The sequence below is a fragment of the Prionailurus bengalensis genome, chromosome A2 (genome assembly GCF_016509475.1).
Source record: "Prionailurus bengalensis isolate Pbe53 chromosome A2, Fcat_Pben_1.1_paternal_pri, whole genome shotgun sequence".
NCBI classification, from domain to species: Eukaryota; Metazoa; Chordata; class Mammalia; order Carnivora; family Felidae; genus Prionailurus; species Prionailurus bengalensis.
In genome coordinates, this window is record NC_057348.1 from 52653773 (window position 1) to 52673193 (window position 19421).

At 41.7% G+C, this 19421-nt stretch overlaps 1 protein-coding gene across 3 annotated transcripts in view; it reads left to right on the forward strand.

The window, feature by feature from the left end:
* The window catches only part of ATG7 (autophagy related 7), a 247227-nt gene that overhangs the window by 59089 nt on the left and 168717 nt on the right, over positions 1-19421 (forward strand). For all 3 annotated transcript variants that reach the window (XM_043588131.1, XM_043588132.1, XM_043588133.1), the window contains 4 exons: positions 1-195; positions 1667-1870; positions 3548-3663; positions 8468-8543. In XM_043588131.1, coding sequence (XP_043444066.1) covers positions 1-195; positions 1667-1870; positions 3548-3663; positions 8468-8543 — 591 coding nt within the window. The remainder of the gene's footprint in view (positions 196-1666; positions 1871-3547; positions 3664-8467; positions 8544-19421) is intronic.

The following is a 19421-nucleotide window of genomic DNA, read 5'->3' on the forward strand; positions in this document are numbered from 1 at the left end:
AATGCCAGAGGGTTCAACATGAGCATCCCCATGCCTGGACACCCAGTGAACTTTTCCAGCGTCACCTTGGAGCAGGCCCGCAAAGACGTGGAGCACCTGGAGCAGCTCATCGAAAGCCATGATGTCGTGTTCCTGTTGATGGACACCAGAGAGAGCCGCTGGCTCCCTGCCGTCATTGCTGCGAGCAAAAGAAAGGTAGAGTGTGTGGATCCTGGGCTCTTGTTTCTGGTTGTGACTTAATGTACCATCACCCTGGAGGGAGAGGTGTCCTCTGTCTGCCTTCCTTCCAGAAGAGAGATGTGCTGTGTGTGACCCAGTGACATGGTGCCAAAGGGCTTCCACTGGTACGTGCTGTCTTTGCCTCACGCACCACCGTCCAGTATAATAGTTATTCTTTACTATTTAATTTTCATAGGAACCTTTTGAGACACTGTATCTCAAAGGGATATTCTACTTACATTAAAACGTAAGCCACCTGGGTGGCTCCCTTGATTGGGCATTCAACTTTGGCTCAGGTCATGATGATCTCCTGGCTCAAGAGTTTGAGCCCTTTGTCAGCTCAGAGCCTGGAGCCTGCTTCAGATTCTGTGTCTCCTTCTCTCTCTGCCCCTCCCCTGCTCATGCTTTGTCTCTCTCTCTCTCTCAAAAATAAATAAACATTTAAAAAAAAAATTTTTTTTAAACATAAGCTCCAAGAGGACAAAGACACTCTTATTTACTCTTTGGTCAGTGACACATTCAAGGGCCAACAGTAGTGAATGGTTAAATAAATCCTAGTACATAAATGTGATGGAATAATATGCAGCCATGCACAATGTGTTTTCAAAAACTTTAATAACATGGAACATACCACATTATGTTAAATAAGCAAGATATGATATTGTATATATTTAATATAAATTGTTTATATAAACACATACACATTTGTATCTGTTTGGGCGAGGAGGTCGGGAGGGGAGGCAAGAAGGGAGAAAGGAAGGGAGGGAAAGAGAGATCAGGAGAAAACAATGGGAAGAAATACCCCAAATTATTAGTAATAAGTGTTTGAGCCATGAGATTGTGTTTTTTTTTCTGTTACAGTTTTTCTTTATTTTCCAACTTTCTTTATAACCAGAAATTTCAGAGAATAAGTTATAAGTAAGAGAAGTTCTTCTAGTACAAATGAGAAAACAATCATCCTTAAAAATCTGCATAGTGTGTGAATCATATCTCAGTGAAGCTGTTATAAAAAAAGAAAATCTATGTGGGCGTGTCAGATGATAGCATATGGTGGAAAGAATGAGGTTGAGAACTCTCTAAACTTGGTTTGATGCATTTACCTCTTACCAGCTAAGTGACCTTGGGCATGTTAGTGAGCTGACTGCTCTGACTTTCAGGATCCTCATCTGTAATTGGAAATGTGTGCTGGGAGTTTTAAATGAAACCAAATGAGATAATTATTGTTAATTACTGGTCAAGGGTTTTTTTTTTGTGTGTGTGTGTGTGTGCACTTAATAAATCCTCAATATTGGGTAGCTTTTACTAGTATTGGCTTCCAAGACTCTAATTATACTCATACGCAATTACTTATAAAATAAATTCTGAAAGTTGACCAAGTATGAAATTAGCCACAGCTTAAAATATAAGTGTCTCTTAACTCTAGACTTTTATTCCTTGAAATCCACAGCTTGTCATCAATGCTGCCTTGGGGTTTGACACATTTGTTGTCATGAGACATGGCTTGAAGAAACCTAAGCAGCAAGGAGCTGGGGCCTTGTGTCCTGGCCACCTTGTGGCACCTGCCGACCTCCTGGGCTCATCGCTTTTTGCCAACATACCCGGCTACAAACTTGGCTGCTATTTCTGCAATGATGTGGTGGCCCCAGGAGATGTAAGTGGATTTCTCTGTGCTTCCAAATATTTCCTACAACTGTCTTGTCCACTGGGGCAAAGAGGCCCGACTCTCTTTTATGACTATTTAAATACTGTCTTTTAACAAAGAGAACAATTCTCCAATTTGGGGGGTGACATTATCCCACCATGAACCTTGATTGGTGTCGTCAACTGTGCACAGCTATTCCTTGTTCACTAATATAAACGTAGTGACCAACCACTTTTGTAGAAAGCCCAGCAGGGAAACTGCAGGATAGACTGGTCCCTGGAAGCACTGTCTCCTTTGAAGAGAGCATTAAGTAAGGGGTCTGAAGACTTGGACACTGCCTCATGGGGTGATTCCAAATAAGGCTCTTACACTTTCTTTGCTTCTGCAGAATCGGGCTGGGCCCCTTATAAGGTTGTTAGATTTAGCAAGTGAAAATATATGGGCTTCCCAGTTAACTTGGAATCTCAGGTAAACAATATTTTAGTATAAATTTGTCCCATGCAATATTCAAGACCTGCTCATACTAAAAAAATATTTCTTGTCTATCTGAAGTTCAAATTTATCTGGCATCTTGTGTTTTATCTGCCAACCCCAGTAAGGGAGGGAAGAATACTTTCCCCGACTACTCATAGTGCAAGGTGGCTCAAAAGTGAAAGTGCTCTGAACAGTAAGCACTACACTGTTCAAATGTAAGATTCTACCTAGTGTTAGTGCCTCCACACAAGGCACAGTCTGTAGGAATGGTCTCTTACCAGAACAGATCATCATTCACAGTGGAGCAAAGCATAGGTATCTCTGTACCCTCCTCTTCATTTTCCCCTTCTTTTAAAACTTGTTCCTGAATAACTCCTACCTCTTTTGGATGACTGGTTTTTATGGCCTCCCAGTATAAAGAAAAAAAGATAAATATTCTCCATGTGAAGAAGGCTGACTTTATGATCTTCATCAGTGGTATTATACAGCTGGTCCCATTATTTCCTCATTATCAACAAGTAGGATTATGGGTCGAGTAAAGTTGTTCATAAGGTGAAAATTTCAGACTCAAAATTATCCCTAACAACCTCTTAATTTGCCTAAAGGTGGAAGATCAGAATTTCTTTAGTTGCAACTAAAGACGATTTGTGTTTGAAGCCCTGTCATAGCAAAACTATTTGTATTTCAGCCCAGGGGTCACATTCAGGGGGACACAATGCCCACACTGTGAGAGGCACATAGGAACTGAGGACTGCAGGAAAGGCATGTTATTTATTGTCCTGCCTCACAGGCACTCTGAGGCATTGGCTCAGTTACAGTGGCAGGGCAGAATCATTTGTGCTATTCAAATGATTATTCCTCTCCATGTCTCTGTTCCTCAGCTATCAAGCACAGTAGGATTGAATTTGAATCAGTTAAAAGAGCATATGGTGCAACTCCATGTATGAGGCAGTTAGGCCCCTAATCTTTAATTTGTTCATAACTATTACTCCTTTTTAGCGTATTACCTCATTTAGTTACCTAAGTTATGTGTTTTGTTTTTCTTGGTACTTACAAGAGATGATGTTATTTGAGGCTGAATGTTCTTTGCCCACAGTGAGTGAGTATCTGGTTATGTTGTATCTCTTTATCACGGACGAGTTTCATGCTTCAAACAGTGACAGTTGAGTGGACTAGAACTTTGAGCACACATTAATGATTCTTTCTCTGTAGTCCACCAGAGACCGGACCTTGGACCAGCAGTGCACTGTGAGTCGTCCAGGACTGGCCATGATTGCAGGAGCCTTGGCAGTGGAATTGATGGTTTCTGTTTTGCAGCATCCAGACGGGTGAGTTTACTGTTTAGACATGGTTATTTAAACAAAGAAAGCTTTCGTGTCTCCCTTGGCCTTTTCTTGGCCTGACTCTTCTGAGCATTGTGTTGTTCTTTCTGTCCTCAAAAACACAAGACTGAAAAGCCTGGTCTGATTCATTGGCCTGGGGGGAACTTGTCATGTGATCTTTGGGGCTACATCTCTGCATCCTTCTGGAATTGACCTCTCCTGGAATTATTTGGTAACTGATGATAAGGAAAAATAAACATTTTGGTGGGGGCCTTTGGGACCTTCATGCTTTTATTCTGTTAGTAGGTTTTAATCTTAACTGTGAACATTTTGTAAGACAGTGCATGAATCCCATGTGATAGAAATTGCACTGGGCTGTATGTGACATCTTCAGTGATACGGCCAAATGGGACTTTATTTTGCTTACGCAGCAAGAAGCCTAGAGGCAGGCAGTCCGTAGCTGCTACACAGTCTTTGTTATGCCATCAGGGACTCAAGTTCCTTCTTATCATTCACTCAGCCACTCTTAGCTTTCTTCCTTATGCTTGTCACCTTGTGGCCACCAGATGACTGCTTCACCTCCAGTGTTGCTTCTGTGTTAAAGTTAAGAACACATGTCAGCTTAGCTGAGGTTCCTCTCTTGTAAAGAGCTTTCCTGGAAGACTCACCCATTGATTCTAACCCCTGTATCACATGGCCACCCTTTGCTGCAGGGAAGACTGACAAATATGATTGTTTTGTTTGGGCATATTACCTCTCCAAAAAAAGTTGTGGTAAGATAGACATGGAGAAGGGTATTGGATAGGCAAACAGCAGTGTCTGCACACTCATTTTTTCAAATTATGCATATATTTTAAGCCCCAGGAGAGATTATTATATAGTTGGTATTCATTATGTTTGGCTAACATTTTCCTTTTTTGTTACTTTTCATTTCCTTTTGCATCTTCGAGCTTCCAGCCAAGGCTATTACTTTTCTGACAGAAGAATGCCTTTTATTATTAACTTCAGGAATGCTATGAACAAGATATTTCAATTTTTGTCAGTTGGAGAATGTCTTTATCTTCATTCTTAGAAGATATTTGTGCTGAGTATAGAATTCTAGATTGGTGGTAATTTTCTTTCAGCACATTGAGAGTAAAAAACTAGTGTTTCTGGCTGCTTTTATTGTTGTTGAGCAGTTTGGTGTTTATCTCACTGCTGCTCCTTTGATACAGTTTGTTTCTCTCCCTCTTTCCCTGCCCTGAGTTGCTTTTAACGTTTTCTTATTGTCTCTGGTTTTCAGAAGTTGGACTATCATATACCTACTTGTGTATTTATTCTGGTTGTGTTTTCTAGTGCTTCTTGAATCCATGGCTTGATGCTTTTCATCTGTTGTGTAAAATTCTCAGCCATTACCTCTTTAAAATATGACTTCTGCCCCTTTCTGTCTTCTTTCCTTTTGAGTCTTTGATTACATATCAGAATTAACCTATGCCCTTTTCTGTATTTTCCAGTACTTTGTCTTTCCTTGCTTTAGTCTGCCCATTTGCTTTTGGCTTCCAGTTTGCTAATTCCTATTTCTTCTGTATCTAATATGTGTCAAGCCATCCACTGAGTTTTTTTTTTATTATTATTTATTTTTGAGAGAGACAGAGCATGAATGGGGGTATGGGGGGCAGAGAGAGAGGGAGACACAGAATTCGAAGCAGGCTGCAGGCTCTGAGCTTCAGCATGGAGCCTGACGCAGGGCTCGAATTCAACGAGCTGTGAAATCATGACCTGAACTGAAGTCAGAAGCTCAGCTGACTGAGCCACCCAGGCAACCCTGAGTTTTAATTTAATTATTTTATGTTTCAGTTCTAAAATTTCCATTTGATCTTATTTTATACATTTCCTGATCTCTACTGAAATTGTGACTTTGATCTTTTTCATTACTTGAAAACACTTAATTGTGTTTTTAAGTCCTTAATCAGATACCCCCATTATCTGGATCTCCTGTAAGTCTGTTCCTCTTGTCTATTGGTTTTTGGGTTATTTGTTTTTTGGCTTTTGGTTATCTATTATCTCCTCCAATACCTGGTATTTTTCCTTTTCTTTTCTTTTCTTTTTTTTTTTTTTAAACAAAACCTTTGTATTATGGAAAACTCAAACATACATGAAAGAAAAAACATACAGAAAATAATAAATGCCATTATATATACATACCATCCAGCCTCAACAGTTACCGACATATGGCCAGGCATTATTTATCTATACAGCTATCCACATGTTTTCTCTTCCCACTGGCTTATTTTAAAGCAAATCCAAGACATAGCATTTATCTTTTTATAATACCTTATGATATAGTGTCCCTACTATTTTACATATAAAGACAAATTAAAAGTGATGCTTTCATATTACCTCATATCCAGTTAGTTTTTAATTTACCTCAGTTTCTCGAATCTGCTTGTTGTTGTTGTTGTTGTTGTTGTTTTGCTTGGTTATTTTTGAATGACTACTGGACATTTTTTATGAAAAATTACAGAGATGATGTGATTTACATTTCCTTCTGGCAAACTGCTAGGCAAAGTGGATTAGCAGTACTAGAACTAGAATTAGGGCTTCTCTATTTCTGATTCATTCCCTAGGATGTAGCCCACCTTGTTCCCAGCCCAAAGCCTGGCATATTTTCCATAATTTCTCCTTATTGTCAGACCCCAAACTCTAGTTTTTCCTTCCAGTCCATTTGTCTGTCCATATAACTCTTCAGCCTCTGATCCTATAGCCACTGCTTTTGGAGGTTGGCAATCACTCTATGGCAGAAAGCTCCCCTTTGCAAATGCCTTGTTTACCTCGTGGGCTTCTCTCCTCTCACAGATCTTGGCTCTGCTCTTCTGCTATTGTGACAACCTGGTCTACCAATGTCATACCATTTTTTAAAAATATATTTTTTTAATTTATTAAACACTCATAGTGTAGTAAGCTTGCATGTGAGCATAGAGAAATGAGCAGGCTGGTGTGTTTTGCTTCAACTTGACCTTGGCTTTTCAGTAGTCTATATGTTTACCATACTGTATATATGCTATATTAAAGATACAAAACTTGGCACAATTGTGATCTGCTCCAGGCAAGAAGACCTTGCTTTATGACCTACAAACAGTAGATTCATCTTGTAATAAATAGAAGTGAGACAAAATTAGATTAATTAAAAAAATAGAATCAGTAACTGTTTTAAGGTTTATTTATTTTTGAGAGAGAGAGAGACAGAGACAGACCACAAGTGGGGGAGGGTTGGGGGGGGGGGACACAGAATCTGAAGTGGGTTCCAGGCTCTGTGTCAGCACAGAGTCTGACATGGGGCTTGAACCATAAACCATGAGATCATGACCTGAGCTGAAGTCAGACCCTTAACCGACTGAGCCACCCAGGTGCCCCAAATCAGTAATTTTAAGAAAGAAAGAAGGAAGGAGGGAAAAGAGGAGAAAGGGATGGAGGAAAGAAAGGGGAAGGAAACAAAAAAGAAAATAAATGATTAAACACTTGAAGACTCTCTCCATAACTGTCTAAGGCTCTGCTGCCACGTGTAGGCTAATGAAGGCTGACTGAAGCCAAAAGGACGTTTACACCTGCCTATCTGACAAATACACTGTAATTTGTTTTATTTGTCAGGTACTCATATAGTGCTTGCTTTGTTCTAGGCACTGTTCTGGTCACTTTGCAGGAGTAACTCATTTAATCCAATAGCAAACCTATTAGGAAAGAACTATTATCTGACCTGTTTTTGATGGGAAAATTGAGGCACGGGGAGGCTAAATTGTTGAAACTTACATAGCTGGTAAGTGGTAAAACGGGCCTTTCACTCAGCCAGTTTGGCTCCAAACTCTGTTTTTAATCACCCTGCTATACTGTTTGTAACACAGGCAGGAGAGAATTGAATTTTCAAAAGATTTGTTTTTCCAATTCTCAGAAATTAACTTGAGTATTCTATTGATTTCATGACTCAAGGGTGTTTTTTTTTTTTTTTTCTATGCAAAATCAAAAAGACAACCTGTGTACAGTGTTGGCGGCATACGTAGCTAGTCTGGGTGCAACAGAGTTAAGCGAAAATAAACAGCTTTTTTTTTACTTCCTCTCATCTCCGTCATCCCCCTGGGCTACCCCTGCCTTCTCAGTGTCGTTGTGCCTCCTGACGGGGCATATCTGGGACCAAATCTTGGAGAGATGATTCCACGATTCCTTGATGCGACCCCTCTCTCTCCGGCGTTCACCCTGGTTGTAGGACAAAACCAGGTCCTATGTCGCGTGTCTTCTGTATCGTAAGGAAACATCTCACTGTTGTTCGGGAAGGAGTGCATTCATTCTCCTTCCCAAATAATCTCTCACTGTTCTGCCTCACAGTAGCATTCATATCACCTCAGTTAATTAAGGTGGGAAAGTTTTCCATTTCAAAATTTCAGTACAGAAAGGTGCCACGGTTTTTGACAAGACTCTCTCTCAGAGTCAGGGAGTTGACCTTAATCGACTTATCATATGCCAAGCATCGCACTTGGCAGTTTTTCCAACTTATTCCTGATTTAGTCCTCATAACTGTCTTGTTCCTATTTTATAGTTAATGCAGTTAATGGACCCAGAGCACAGAGAAGTTAAGCAGCTTGTCTGGGGTCACAAGCTCTGGCCTTTCTGACTCCAAAAATTCATGCTGCCTTTTTTTTCTTCTTCTGCCCTCTTCTTCCTCCTTCCCTCCAGCAGAAATTAGGTTTTCATTAGCTCTCCTCCTGCCCAAATCGTCCTCACAGGTGTCAAACATAAACTTTCGTTAAATGAGTGCCTCTAATTGTTTTTCTTTTCTCAGGGGCTACGCCATTGCCAGCAGCAGTGATGACCGCATGAATGAACCGCCAACCTCTCTCGGCCTTGTGCCTCACCAGGTTAGTGATCTGGAAATGAAGGCATAATTCTGGACCTGGTCCCAGCACTCAGAGGGAATGCATTTGGGGTCACTTGACCACACCATCAGCTCAGCCCACCACTTTTCCACACTTCTTATCCTCTAGCTGCCCTTGAGTTTCAGTGGGTTCACTTTAAGACCACCTACAAGGTATCCCATTCTGTAGGATGGCCGTGAGGAGAATTCATGAACAAGCAGCAGCATCGAGTCTTTGATGCATTTAGCATGTTGACCAAAGGTCTCATAATGGAGAAGCAAGAACAGACTTCGGAACTGGCCAGACGGCAGTTTAAATCCCAGCCCTATAGTTAGTAAGATGGCCTTCCTTGGCCAAATCCCTAAACTTGTCTGAGCCCCAGTTTTCCCATGTATAAAATGGAGACAGTCATACTGACCTCACGTGGTAGTTGCAGAGACCAGAGATGGTCTGCAGAGGGCTCAACAGTGGCGCTGGCATGTCACAGGCCCTCAGTGAAGGGTGCTTGCTATTTTTGTTGCTGTCATTTGTTAATATTATTGACTCCCTAGCTACATAAAAAGCCTTCTGGGTATGCATGGGAAAACCATTAGAGGTGTCAAAAAATCGGGTTTCTTTTCAGAAAAAAATCTGAAGTATCATGAAAGAACATCCATCGCATAGAGAGGGAAAGAGAAAAAAAGTAGTGGAACGAAAACTCAAATTCACGTTGCCTCGCCAGTAGTTTTGTTACTGTGTTTTTTGGAGGAATGAAGATGTATTCCAATCTCACTTTTTGGAAGTCATTTCTGTAGGCACCATACGTGTATTTCAGTGTGTAAGAGGAAGGCTGACCCCTGTGAAGGGGTGATGGCACCCCACAGTCCTGTCTTGGGGTGTGAGGACAGGCTCAGAGCTGAGGGTGAGAGCAGCCCACTGAGCCCACATTTGTCTCCGCCTGCCTCCCCACCACCTGCCTCCTGTCCTCTAGGACAGCCCTGTCATTTTCCATTTGAGGATTTGAATCAGAAGAGAGGACATTATTTGCCCAAAGCCACAGACATAGGCTGTGGATGAGCCAAAACCCACACCTAAACTTGCACTCCTACTGGTGTCCTTCGTGAGGTTTTGTGAGTGAAACTTCCCTGGCCTGCCCGATGGGAGCGTTCCCTTCAGGTCACTTCTCCAGCCCTCCTGCACTAAGACATCCATTAGACACCTTGTGTTAGGTCACTGACCCTCCCCGAGCTTCAGTTTCCATATCAGTAAAAGCAAGTGCTTTACCTCGTGTCCAGGATTATGTCTGTTATGAGGCTTTGTAAACCATAAAGCAGTGCAAATGCAGCTTTTCCAGTCTGCCTCACACAAGGTGCCATTTATTTGACATGAATGTGTTAATCTTTCTAGAGAGACATTTCGGGTAGGACCCAAAAGACGCTGTAGTAACCCTCCATCAGAAGGAAGCCGCCCTCCAGAGCCGACCCCTGTATTTATGCTCTCGAATCTCCTTCGAATCCCCACCCACTTCCCCTCTTCACACGTCTCCAGTCCCTTTCTTCTGACCTTGAGATGTGCCCTCATCTTCTTTGTAGATCTCGTACTGAGAAGGGCCTTAATTAAATTTTCAGTCATGCCCCTGCACTTCTTTCCTTCTTTAAGTCCTTTATGTTAAATCACGGTGGTTGTAGTTTTCTCAGTGCTGAGGCCAGAGGGCAAAACAGTCCCTTTATTGAAGGGGTCCAGCGTCAAAATGCATGTGCCCATGTTTTTGAAGTACTATGGCAACTAATCCCTCTCAGTGTCATTTACCCCCATTGAGCCTCACAATTGTTTGTCATTCACCGACTCTTCTAGTTCTTTCTCCTCGTTTTCAAATGTCTGAAGGATTATTTTGGTTGTTGGCCATCTCTTCATTTGGTCTTTTCAAAGGCTGAAGAATAACCCAGCCATATATGGAAAAAGCCCAGTGCTTGTGGGTGATTAGTTGCTTACATTATTTCAAGTTTCAAGCCTTTATTTTTAGCTACTATCTAAAAAAGACAGTGGAGAAAGAACTTTAAAATTAATCAGGGTTGTGTGGTTCCTATTTATAGGCTTTAAATTTCTTCTTCTTTTTTTTTTAAGTGGAGTAAGTCCATTTATGCAACTGTGTTTTGATTAGGAGAACATCGTTTCCACAAAAACACTGGGCTGTGTTGCAATGCCCTGCTGCAGACTCAGCACTTCCCTCCTCCTTTTCCTGGCTCTTCAGATTTCCTCTTGGATAGGAACTTAGTAAACCCCTTTTGTGTGCTTTGCATACAAAGAACAACCCGTGAGTTCCCTGGGCTCCTTTTTTTGTTCCCCAAAGGAGAGTGTGTGCTAATTGGCCCCTGTGAAGGAGCTGTAGTAGAAAAGTGATAGCCCTTGGACAGGAATCACAAGGGCCCCCCACCAGCAGCTCATTGTGTAATCTGGAGAAAGTTGCTTAACTTAGCCTGTGGGCTCTGTGTCTCTGCTCTCCATGTCAGACTGGGGAGGCATGAGGATTACTTAGTTGATCTGCCCGTGGGACCACAGGCAGAATTTGGCCCAGCCAGAGATTGGCCAAGTGCAGGAAAAGGCTTGATTAGGCTCTGACATGGAGTGGTAGGTAGTCAGCCCGGCGTGGGGGGGGGGGGGGGGGGGTAACCTCTGATTGATTTTGAAAACCATGAGAAAACCATTTGAAGGTAAGAAAATAGGCTTACGGGTTTATTCTTTTTTAAAAGTGTCTGGCCCAGTGTACACGAACGGGATTCTGCAAGCAGCCAGCAATAAGTGTAGCCCTCTTTCTGTCTGTAAAGACAATGATTTTGGCAATTTAAATCATCATTTTATTGATGTATAAAATGCATCAACTCATACAAATCATTAAGTATACAACTTGGATTATCACAAAGTAAGCACCATTTATGTACCCAGCACAAAGATCAAAATAAAATGTTATCAAGCATCCCCAAAGCCCCCTTTGTGCTTCTTCCAATTATTATTGCATCCTTCTTACACACAGGCAAGCATCTCTTGACTCTTAACACCATGGGACACCTTTGTCTAATTTTGGACTTTCTGTAAAAGAAATAATATAGTGTCCTCTTTGGAGCCTGGCTTCTTTTGTAGAGAAAACTTTTTCATTGCAGATCTTAGCATAGTGTTATTCCTTTTGCTTCCCATCAAGTGGGATCTTAAAAACAAACAAACAAAAAAAAGTTGTCTTTTCCTGGCTCCTGGGTGGTAGCTGAGTTATTAAAAAAAAAAAAAAAAGGTATAGGCCACTCCTGATATCTCTGGGAAGTGACGGAAATTGGCAGCCTGTGGAGCTGCTGATCATTTGACTGGACCTCTGTCAGAAAATGAAAAACAAGGTGGCAGTCCAGTAGTCGTCCAAACACCACAGTCATTAATATAGCAGTCAGCTCTTATCCCACTTGTGGACCAGGCAGTTCACATTTTTTGTCTTTGGGTGAATGTACTCTTGGCTCTCAAGTACTGATGAATAAAGACCGTGAATATGTATGCCCTTCCTAGGGGTTTGGACTTGCCAACCCCATGGTTCTCTTGGGCTCTTGAATTCTTTCTTTTAATTACTTTCAGAAAAGCAGAACAAAGCCCAAACTAGGGCAGGACCCTGGGAGAGAGACCTGGCCTGGGAAATCTCGGAGACAAGTGTGATAGAGAGCTGGGGTCGCTAGCTATGCCTTGGGCTGCTAGTTATTTGGCCTGTCTGCACAGGCTGTGCCCCCACAAATCCTCAGGCCTTTAGCTTTTAATAAGCTCCCTTTGCTCGGAAATGCTTATTGCAGTGTGCCTCTGGGGATATGGATGGACTGACTGCTGAAGAAAGAGATTAAGAAGATAAGCAATAAAAGCCCATTTCCTGAGAGGTAGCCCAAGAAAGGGAGTCTCCTTCCCCCACTGTTTCTATACCCGTCCGATTGATGATAATGGGAATGGCAGGAAGAAGGGACAGTCTAAATGTCTGGTGTTTCTCTATATCAGATGTTGTGGTTTGTGACCTATCCATCCTCCCAGACCCCCTTCCATTCAGCTCTCCCATCAGCAGATGATTTCCAAACACTGTGCCAGGCACCATGATGTTCACAGAAGTTCAGTAACTGGCACAAGGTCACCCAGTGTTTATCCCCTTTTGCTTTTGGAGTCCTCTAAGGTTGTGGATATACCCTACACTATTTGGATGTGGTAGGACCTGGTTCCAGCTGGAGGCCCCTGAATAGAAAGAGGGATCTGGTACAAGGTCTGACAATATCCGTGCTTTCTGTGTGGGGCCCTAGAAGAAGAGACAGGGATTGGCCTTACTTGGTGCATGACGGAGGGGATGAAGTACACCTGGTGCCAGAGCTCAGATGTGCCTTAGCATCTCTTGTCCCAGAGGACTGGGGCATAAGTTTACCAGTTCAAGGATGTTATTTGTGCCCTATGAGTTTTGCTCACCTGATGAAGCCGTCCTGTTTGAGAGGTCCCACGTGGGAGGCAGCCCAAAGGCTTTGTGATCATATAGATCCAATTAGAATCCTGCGTTTGCGTCTTAATTTCATTTTCATCCATCCATTCTTTAGCTCCTATTACAAAAGGATTTGCGGCAGCTCTCATCACTTGTTACTATGTGGCCTTGGACAGGTTACCAATCCTCTCTGAATTTCATATTTTATACCAGTAAAATGGGGATAATCATGGGGCACCTGAGTGGCTCAGTTGGTTGAGCGTCCCACTCCTGATTTCAGCTCAGGTCATGATCTCACAGTTCATGAGTTTGAGCCCCGTGTTGGGCTCTATGCTGACAGTGTAGAACCTGCTTGGGATTCTCTCTCCCCTCTCTCTCTGCCCTTCCCTTGCCCTTTCTGTCTCTGTCTCTGTCTCTCTCTCTCTCTCTCACTCAAAATGAATAAATAAACTTAAAAACATGATTGTCACTTCAATGTTTAAAAAAAATGGGGATAATTATATAATATACTCCTGGAATTAACATACAGATTACATCACATTTATCAAGCACAGTTCCGGGCACATCAGGGACACTTGTAAATGTTGGTTTTATCTTTCTCTTTCGCTTTTAATTAAAATGGTAAAATGGGAGCTTCTGTGGTCTGCTAAAAAGGAAGTTACAAAGAATCTTCATAAAACTCTGGAAGCAATGAGTGTGTTGGGAAGGGTTGCAAAGACTGGCCAGCTCCATTCTGCAGGATTTTTCTAAGAATGATGCTGGCTCGTTTCCAGCTCAGTTCTTCTGTCCCTCGGTGACTCCAGTTTGATAAGGAGAGGTGGATCTTTGGGAGTCGCCGACGCCATTGTCTGAAATGAAGATGACTGTGCTGTGCCTGGGGTTTTGCAATTGCTCAACTCCCCATTTTGACATTTATTTTGATTAAGACTCTTTTCAGCATCCAAGAGTGAGCTCTTGGAGTTTGGAGTTCATTTTTATTTATTCAAACTCCAAGCTCTAGAAGTACTGCCAGGCTTGCCGGAAACTGGTGTGAAGTCAAGGCAGCAGGTTCCGTTGTGGCTGTGCTGCGCCTCCTCAGAGTGGCTATTTGTCTGTGGGCGTTGGGTCCCTGCTCCCCATCGAGGCAAGGTGGGCTTGGAGCTCAGGCTGATTTCACTCAGTTTTGGCATACACACTGCCAGTGATGCCCAGAATGGAAGGGGCCCCTTTCTTCTCCTGATCTACTGACTTTGTAGCCAACTGGGCATAAACGACTGAAGATAATTTCATTTACCCAGGCCCTGATAGCCCCTATCTAGGTATTGTGTTTTTGGGTTTTATAGGACTGTTTGTTTGTTTGTTTGTTTTAATTCCTATGGCCTTCTTTTTCCTTCTTCCTTTTTTTTTTTTTTTAACCTCCCCCATGCTCTGCAGCTGTCTTCCCCAAGCTTTGGAGCCAGAAGGAACAGAACTCCGAATCCTGGCTTTGCCATTTAGTGGTTGTGGAACCTTGGGCAAGTGATGCTACTTCCCTGAGAAAGTTGTGAGGGTACATTGAGATAAGTGTGCAAAAACACCCAAGAGCACAGGGCACAGGGATGGTATTCCCTCTCTTCCTGTTTTCCATGTTATTCCAGGACATGCCTTCCCGCACAGCTTGCAAGGTGGAGAGGGAGCAGCTGTTTTCGTGGAAGAGAGAAAGGAGAGGGGTTAAGCACTGTAGGGGAGGGACAGGAGAGGCAGAGAAGATGGGTGAGAAAGATGCTTGGTGAGTTTGAGGCCCTGCAGGGCCACGGGCATGCCAGTAACAGAGCTAGGAAAGCACAGTAAATAAGGTTGAGGGGAAGCAGTCAGGGATCCCCTGGGCCATTTGAAAGGCCTGGACCCTCACCCCAAAACAGTGGAAAGTCATGAGCTGGATATACCATGGTAAGATTTGGCTGCTGCCTGGAGAATGGACTGGAGGAGATCTAAGTGGGTCTGGGTATAGACTAGCCATATATATATACACATATATATATGTTAATACATGTATGTATATATATATACACTACATATATGTATATGTGTATACGTACATGTATATACATATATATATACACACACACACATGCATACATACACACACTGTATATATATTAGCTGGCCTTTATGTGGAAGACCGCCTAATCCAGGGGTTCCCATGTCCAGCTGTGCCTCAGAGTCACCTTGGGAGCCATTTCAGAATTATATTTCCCGGCCCCCTTCCAGATCCACTGAGTGACAGTCTCCAGAGACATTAGGCATTTGAGAACCACAGCTTCAGTCTATTAAAAATAAATGGCTTCTCGGTGTCATCCTATGGGACAAAACACAATTCTCGTCAAGTTAACGCAGACCAAATCCTGCTCTTTGAACATGCCTTTGAGTTTTGTGCTCCCATCAACATGAGTTCGGTTTCCAGAAGGACACCTTGTCCCTAGCACACACCTCCAGCCTAAGCTCGTGTTCTGCCTGTGCGCCTATGGAGCTAATTAGGCATGCACAGGTGTGCCTAATGATTTGGGCTGCGATCACCCACTGTGCTGCTGGGACCGCCCAGGAGGGAGGCCAAAGAGAGTTTAAAGGCCCTGCTCTGAGGCTTTTGCATATCTCCTGGCGGGTTTTTACTCTTGCTGATGAGGGGAGCCTGTCCTGCTCACTAGGCCCTGTCAGCCAAATGCAAACACCACCAAGCGCCTCACTAGGATTTGACCTGGGGATTTCACCTCAGGCTGCTTTCACGAACCTTGTTGGGGCCTGTGGGCCATGAGAACTAAGGGAGCCAAGAAACCACAGTGGATTGTGTTTCTTCTAGGTTCTGTCATTCCCAGGTGGGCCTTTAAGGATTCAGGGGGTAGCAGTGATACCTCTTAGAGATGGTTTGTGTGTGATTTTTTTTTTTTTTTTCCTAGAAGGCAATGCAGAAAACTGAAGCTGGAGATTATTTTGAGGATGGGAGACTGGGGGGCAATACGGACTTATAATTTTCCTTTGTGCCCTTCTGAACTGTTCTGAAAATGTTAAGATTATAAACTGTTTTTTTTTTTTAATTTACCCTTTTGAGGTATAATTTATTTTTTTAATGTTTATTATTTTTGAGAGACTGTGTGAGTGGGGGAGGGGCAGAGAGAGAGACACACACATACATACATACATACATACATACATACATAATCCTAAGCAGGCTCCAGGCTCTGAGCTGTCAGCACAGAGCCCAACTCGGGGCTAAAACTCATGAGTTGTGAGATCATGACCTGAGCCTAAGTCGGACGCCCAACCAACTGAGCCACCTAGGCGCCCCTTGAGGTATAATTTATGTATGCTCATTTAAGTGTGCATTTTAATGAATTTTGAGTGCATACACTCCACTCGTATATAACCACTACCACTCCAAGTGAGATACAGAACATTCCCAATCACCCCCAGAATTTGCTTTGTGCCTTTACTTGGTTAATATCCCCACCCTCAGTCCTAGGCATCCACAGATCTATTACCATATGGGCCATTTAAATTTTTTCCTTATTCTTTTCTGTTTTGAGAGGAAAAAAACAATATAAACTTAAAAAATAAAATGTGCAGGGAAGCAGGCAAGGTTTGGCCCCTCTAAGGAATTGCTCTTACTAGCCTGAAAGCTAGGTGGAGAGGCCTATGTGTGTTTGTAAAATTAGCACTTTCCCCCTCAGTATTCAGAGGAGGTGATTTAAAAGGAAGTTAAATATTTAAATTTTTTGTTTAAATACGAAAATGGGAGTAAATATCCTGTTGGAGTATGGGTTATTTTTTGTTGTTGTTTGCTCTTCTGTTTTCTGTCATGGGCTCATTGTTTTTATTTATAGGTAGAGTTAAATCTTTAAAAATAGTTCTTTAATGCCTGCCCCACCCCCATAAGGAAAGATTGACAGCAAATACTAATAATAGACTAAGAGGTGACAGTAAACTGTGTGCAGTCCCCAAAGTTAGAGAACTTACCTTGAGCAGTGTCGGGAGGCCTTACTTATTAGTTCCCATGTGGATGGGGGAATGACTTTAATATCATTTTATAAAGCCTTTTCATTTGAACATTATTTGGGATGTGGGCAAAATGAGGTGTGGTGGTGCTATCTTTAGAAAACATGGAAAGAATGAGAGCTTTGCTAAATGCTTCCATCTGTTTTCTGACATCTAACAGGAGATGTTGAGTGTTTAGAGCCAACCACAGGAAGGTGTGAATAAGGTTGGTAACCGAAAGCCCCTGTTTCACATGCTTGCCTGATGAGAATCACCTGGGGGCTCTTGTTAAGCATACTGATCCTCAGGCCTTACTCCAGGCCTTTTGAATCAAGGCCCAGGGGATTCTTCTTATCGGGCAAATTCAGAAAAATGCTGAATGAGCATAATGCTTCCTATACCTTCTAAGTAGGCACACTTCTTAAGTAGGAAGGTGATGGTGAGTTTTTCTCCGCCTAAGCAAAGGACAAATCTTTATAAACTTCTTGGATTGTGAATTGAGGACTGCTTCTTAAATAGGTGTGAAAATATTTATAAGGATTTTGCCTAGGGTACCTGGATTTTAGATTTCTCTGCAATTTCTGTGCATGTCTAAGGAAGGGGCTAAAATTTTAAGTAGCAACCTCTGCTCTTTAAATTTTACACATTTCTTGTAAGCTTGAGGGAATGCAGAGCATATTGTGGAAGCTCAGTGCATTTTTAATACTAGGGATTTAAAGCATTGTTGATGGGGAAGGGCTTCAAATTGCCTGGAAAATGTAAATGGTGCTAAGTTGGAGTTTTTCTTGTGGTCTGTCTGGGACTTGTTTTCTGTGTATAGTTCAGATATGAATAATTTGATAGGCTTTGGGATTTTTGTGTTTTTGTCATTCATTTCATAATAATATGCAGTCTCTCTTATAAGCATATCACTGCGCCGTGGGCAAATGTATATAGTTCAACCTGTGTCTTGCCCTCTAAAAGCAAGAGAAATAAAAAAATATTTTTAAGTAATAGTAGCACACAAGCTGATTCTAAAACTCAAAGACAAATGACCCAGACTAGCCAAAATAATCTTGAATAAGAAGAACAAAATTAGAAGGCTCGCACTTCCCCAATTTCAAAACTGATGACAAAGCTACTATAATCAAGACAGTGTTGTACTATCATAAGGATAGATTTATAGACCAACAGAATAGAATTGAGAGTCCAGAAATGAACCTTTACATGTGTGGTCATTTGATGACCATTCAACTGGGGAAGAAGAGTTGTCAATGAAATGCCGGGACAACTGGATTTGTACATGCAGAGGAATGAATTTGGACCCTTAATGTACAAAAGTTAACTCTGATCATAGACATAAATATAACAGCTAAAACTGTAAAACTGGAAGAAAACTTAATAATCCTCATGACCTTGGGTCAGACAATGGCCTCTTCTATATGACACCATAAGACAAAGCAGCCAAAGAAAAAATAAATAGGACTTCATGAAAATAAAAAGTCTTGTGCTTCACAGGACACCATCAAGAAAGTGAAAAGACGACCCACAGAAGGGGAGAAAATATTTGCAAATCTTATGTGAAAAGAAACTTCTATCCAGAATATATTAAAAAAAAAAAAAAAACCTCTTAAAATTCAACAATAAAAAAATCCAGTTTAAAATTTGGCTAAGAATTTGAATGGTCTTTTCTCCAAAGAAGCTATATACATGGTCAAGAAGCACATGGAAAAATGTTCAACATTATTAGTCATTATAGAAATGCAGACCAAACCTCAATGAGCTGCCACTTCAGACTCACTGGGATGGCTGTACTCAAAGAGACCGTATGAGGTGTTGACCCTGAAGTCAGAAATGTAATATGGTACAGTCACTTGGGAAGAGTTTGGCAGTTCCTTAAAATGTTAAACATATAGTTACCATGTGACTCATTAATTCCTAAAATAATTGGAGTTACTGTATCTGCCCAATTTTGTAGATACCCAAAAGAAATGTTCAACTGATGAATGGATAAACAAAATATGGTGTATCTATTTAACAGAATACTATTTGGCAATAAATAGGAATGACGTACAGATACTTGATGTAAAATGCATGAGAACATGCTAAGAACAAGAAGCCAGTCTTGTATGATCCCTTTCTAGGAAATAAGCAAAATAGACAAATCAGTAGAAATAGAAAGTAGATTAGTGGTTTCCTGGGGAAAGTGAAGAATGGGCACTAATTGTTTATAGGTTCAGGGTTTCTTTTTGGGGTGATGGAAATGTTCTGAAATTAGATATTGGTGATAATTATTCCATGAATATACTAAAAGCCTCTGAATTGTATACTTTAAAAAGATAAATTTTATGGTACATGAATTATATCCCACTAACATGCTGTTTTTTGTTTTTGTTTTTTGTTTTTTTTTTTAATAACTAACGGAAGGTATTTAGTGGTAAATATCAAAAGGAAGG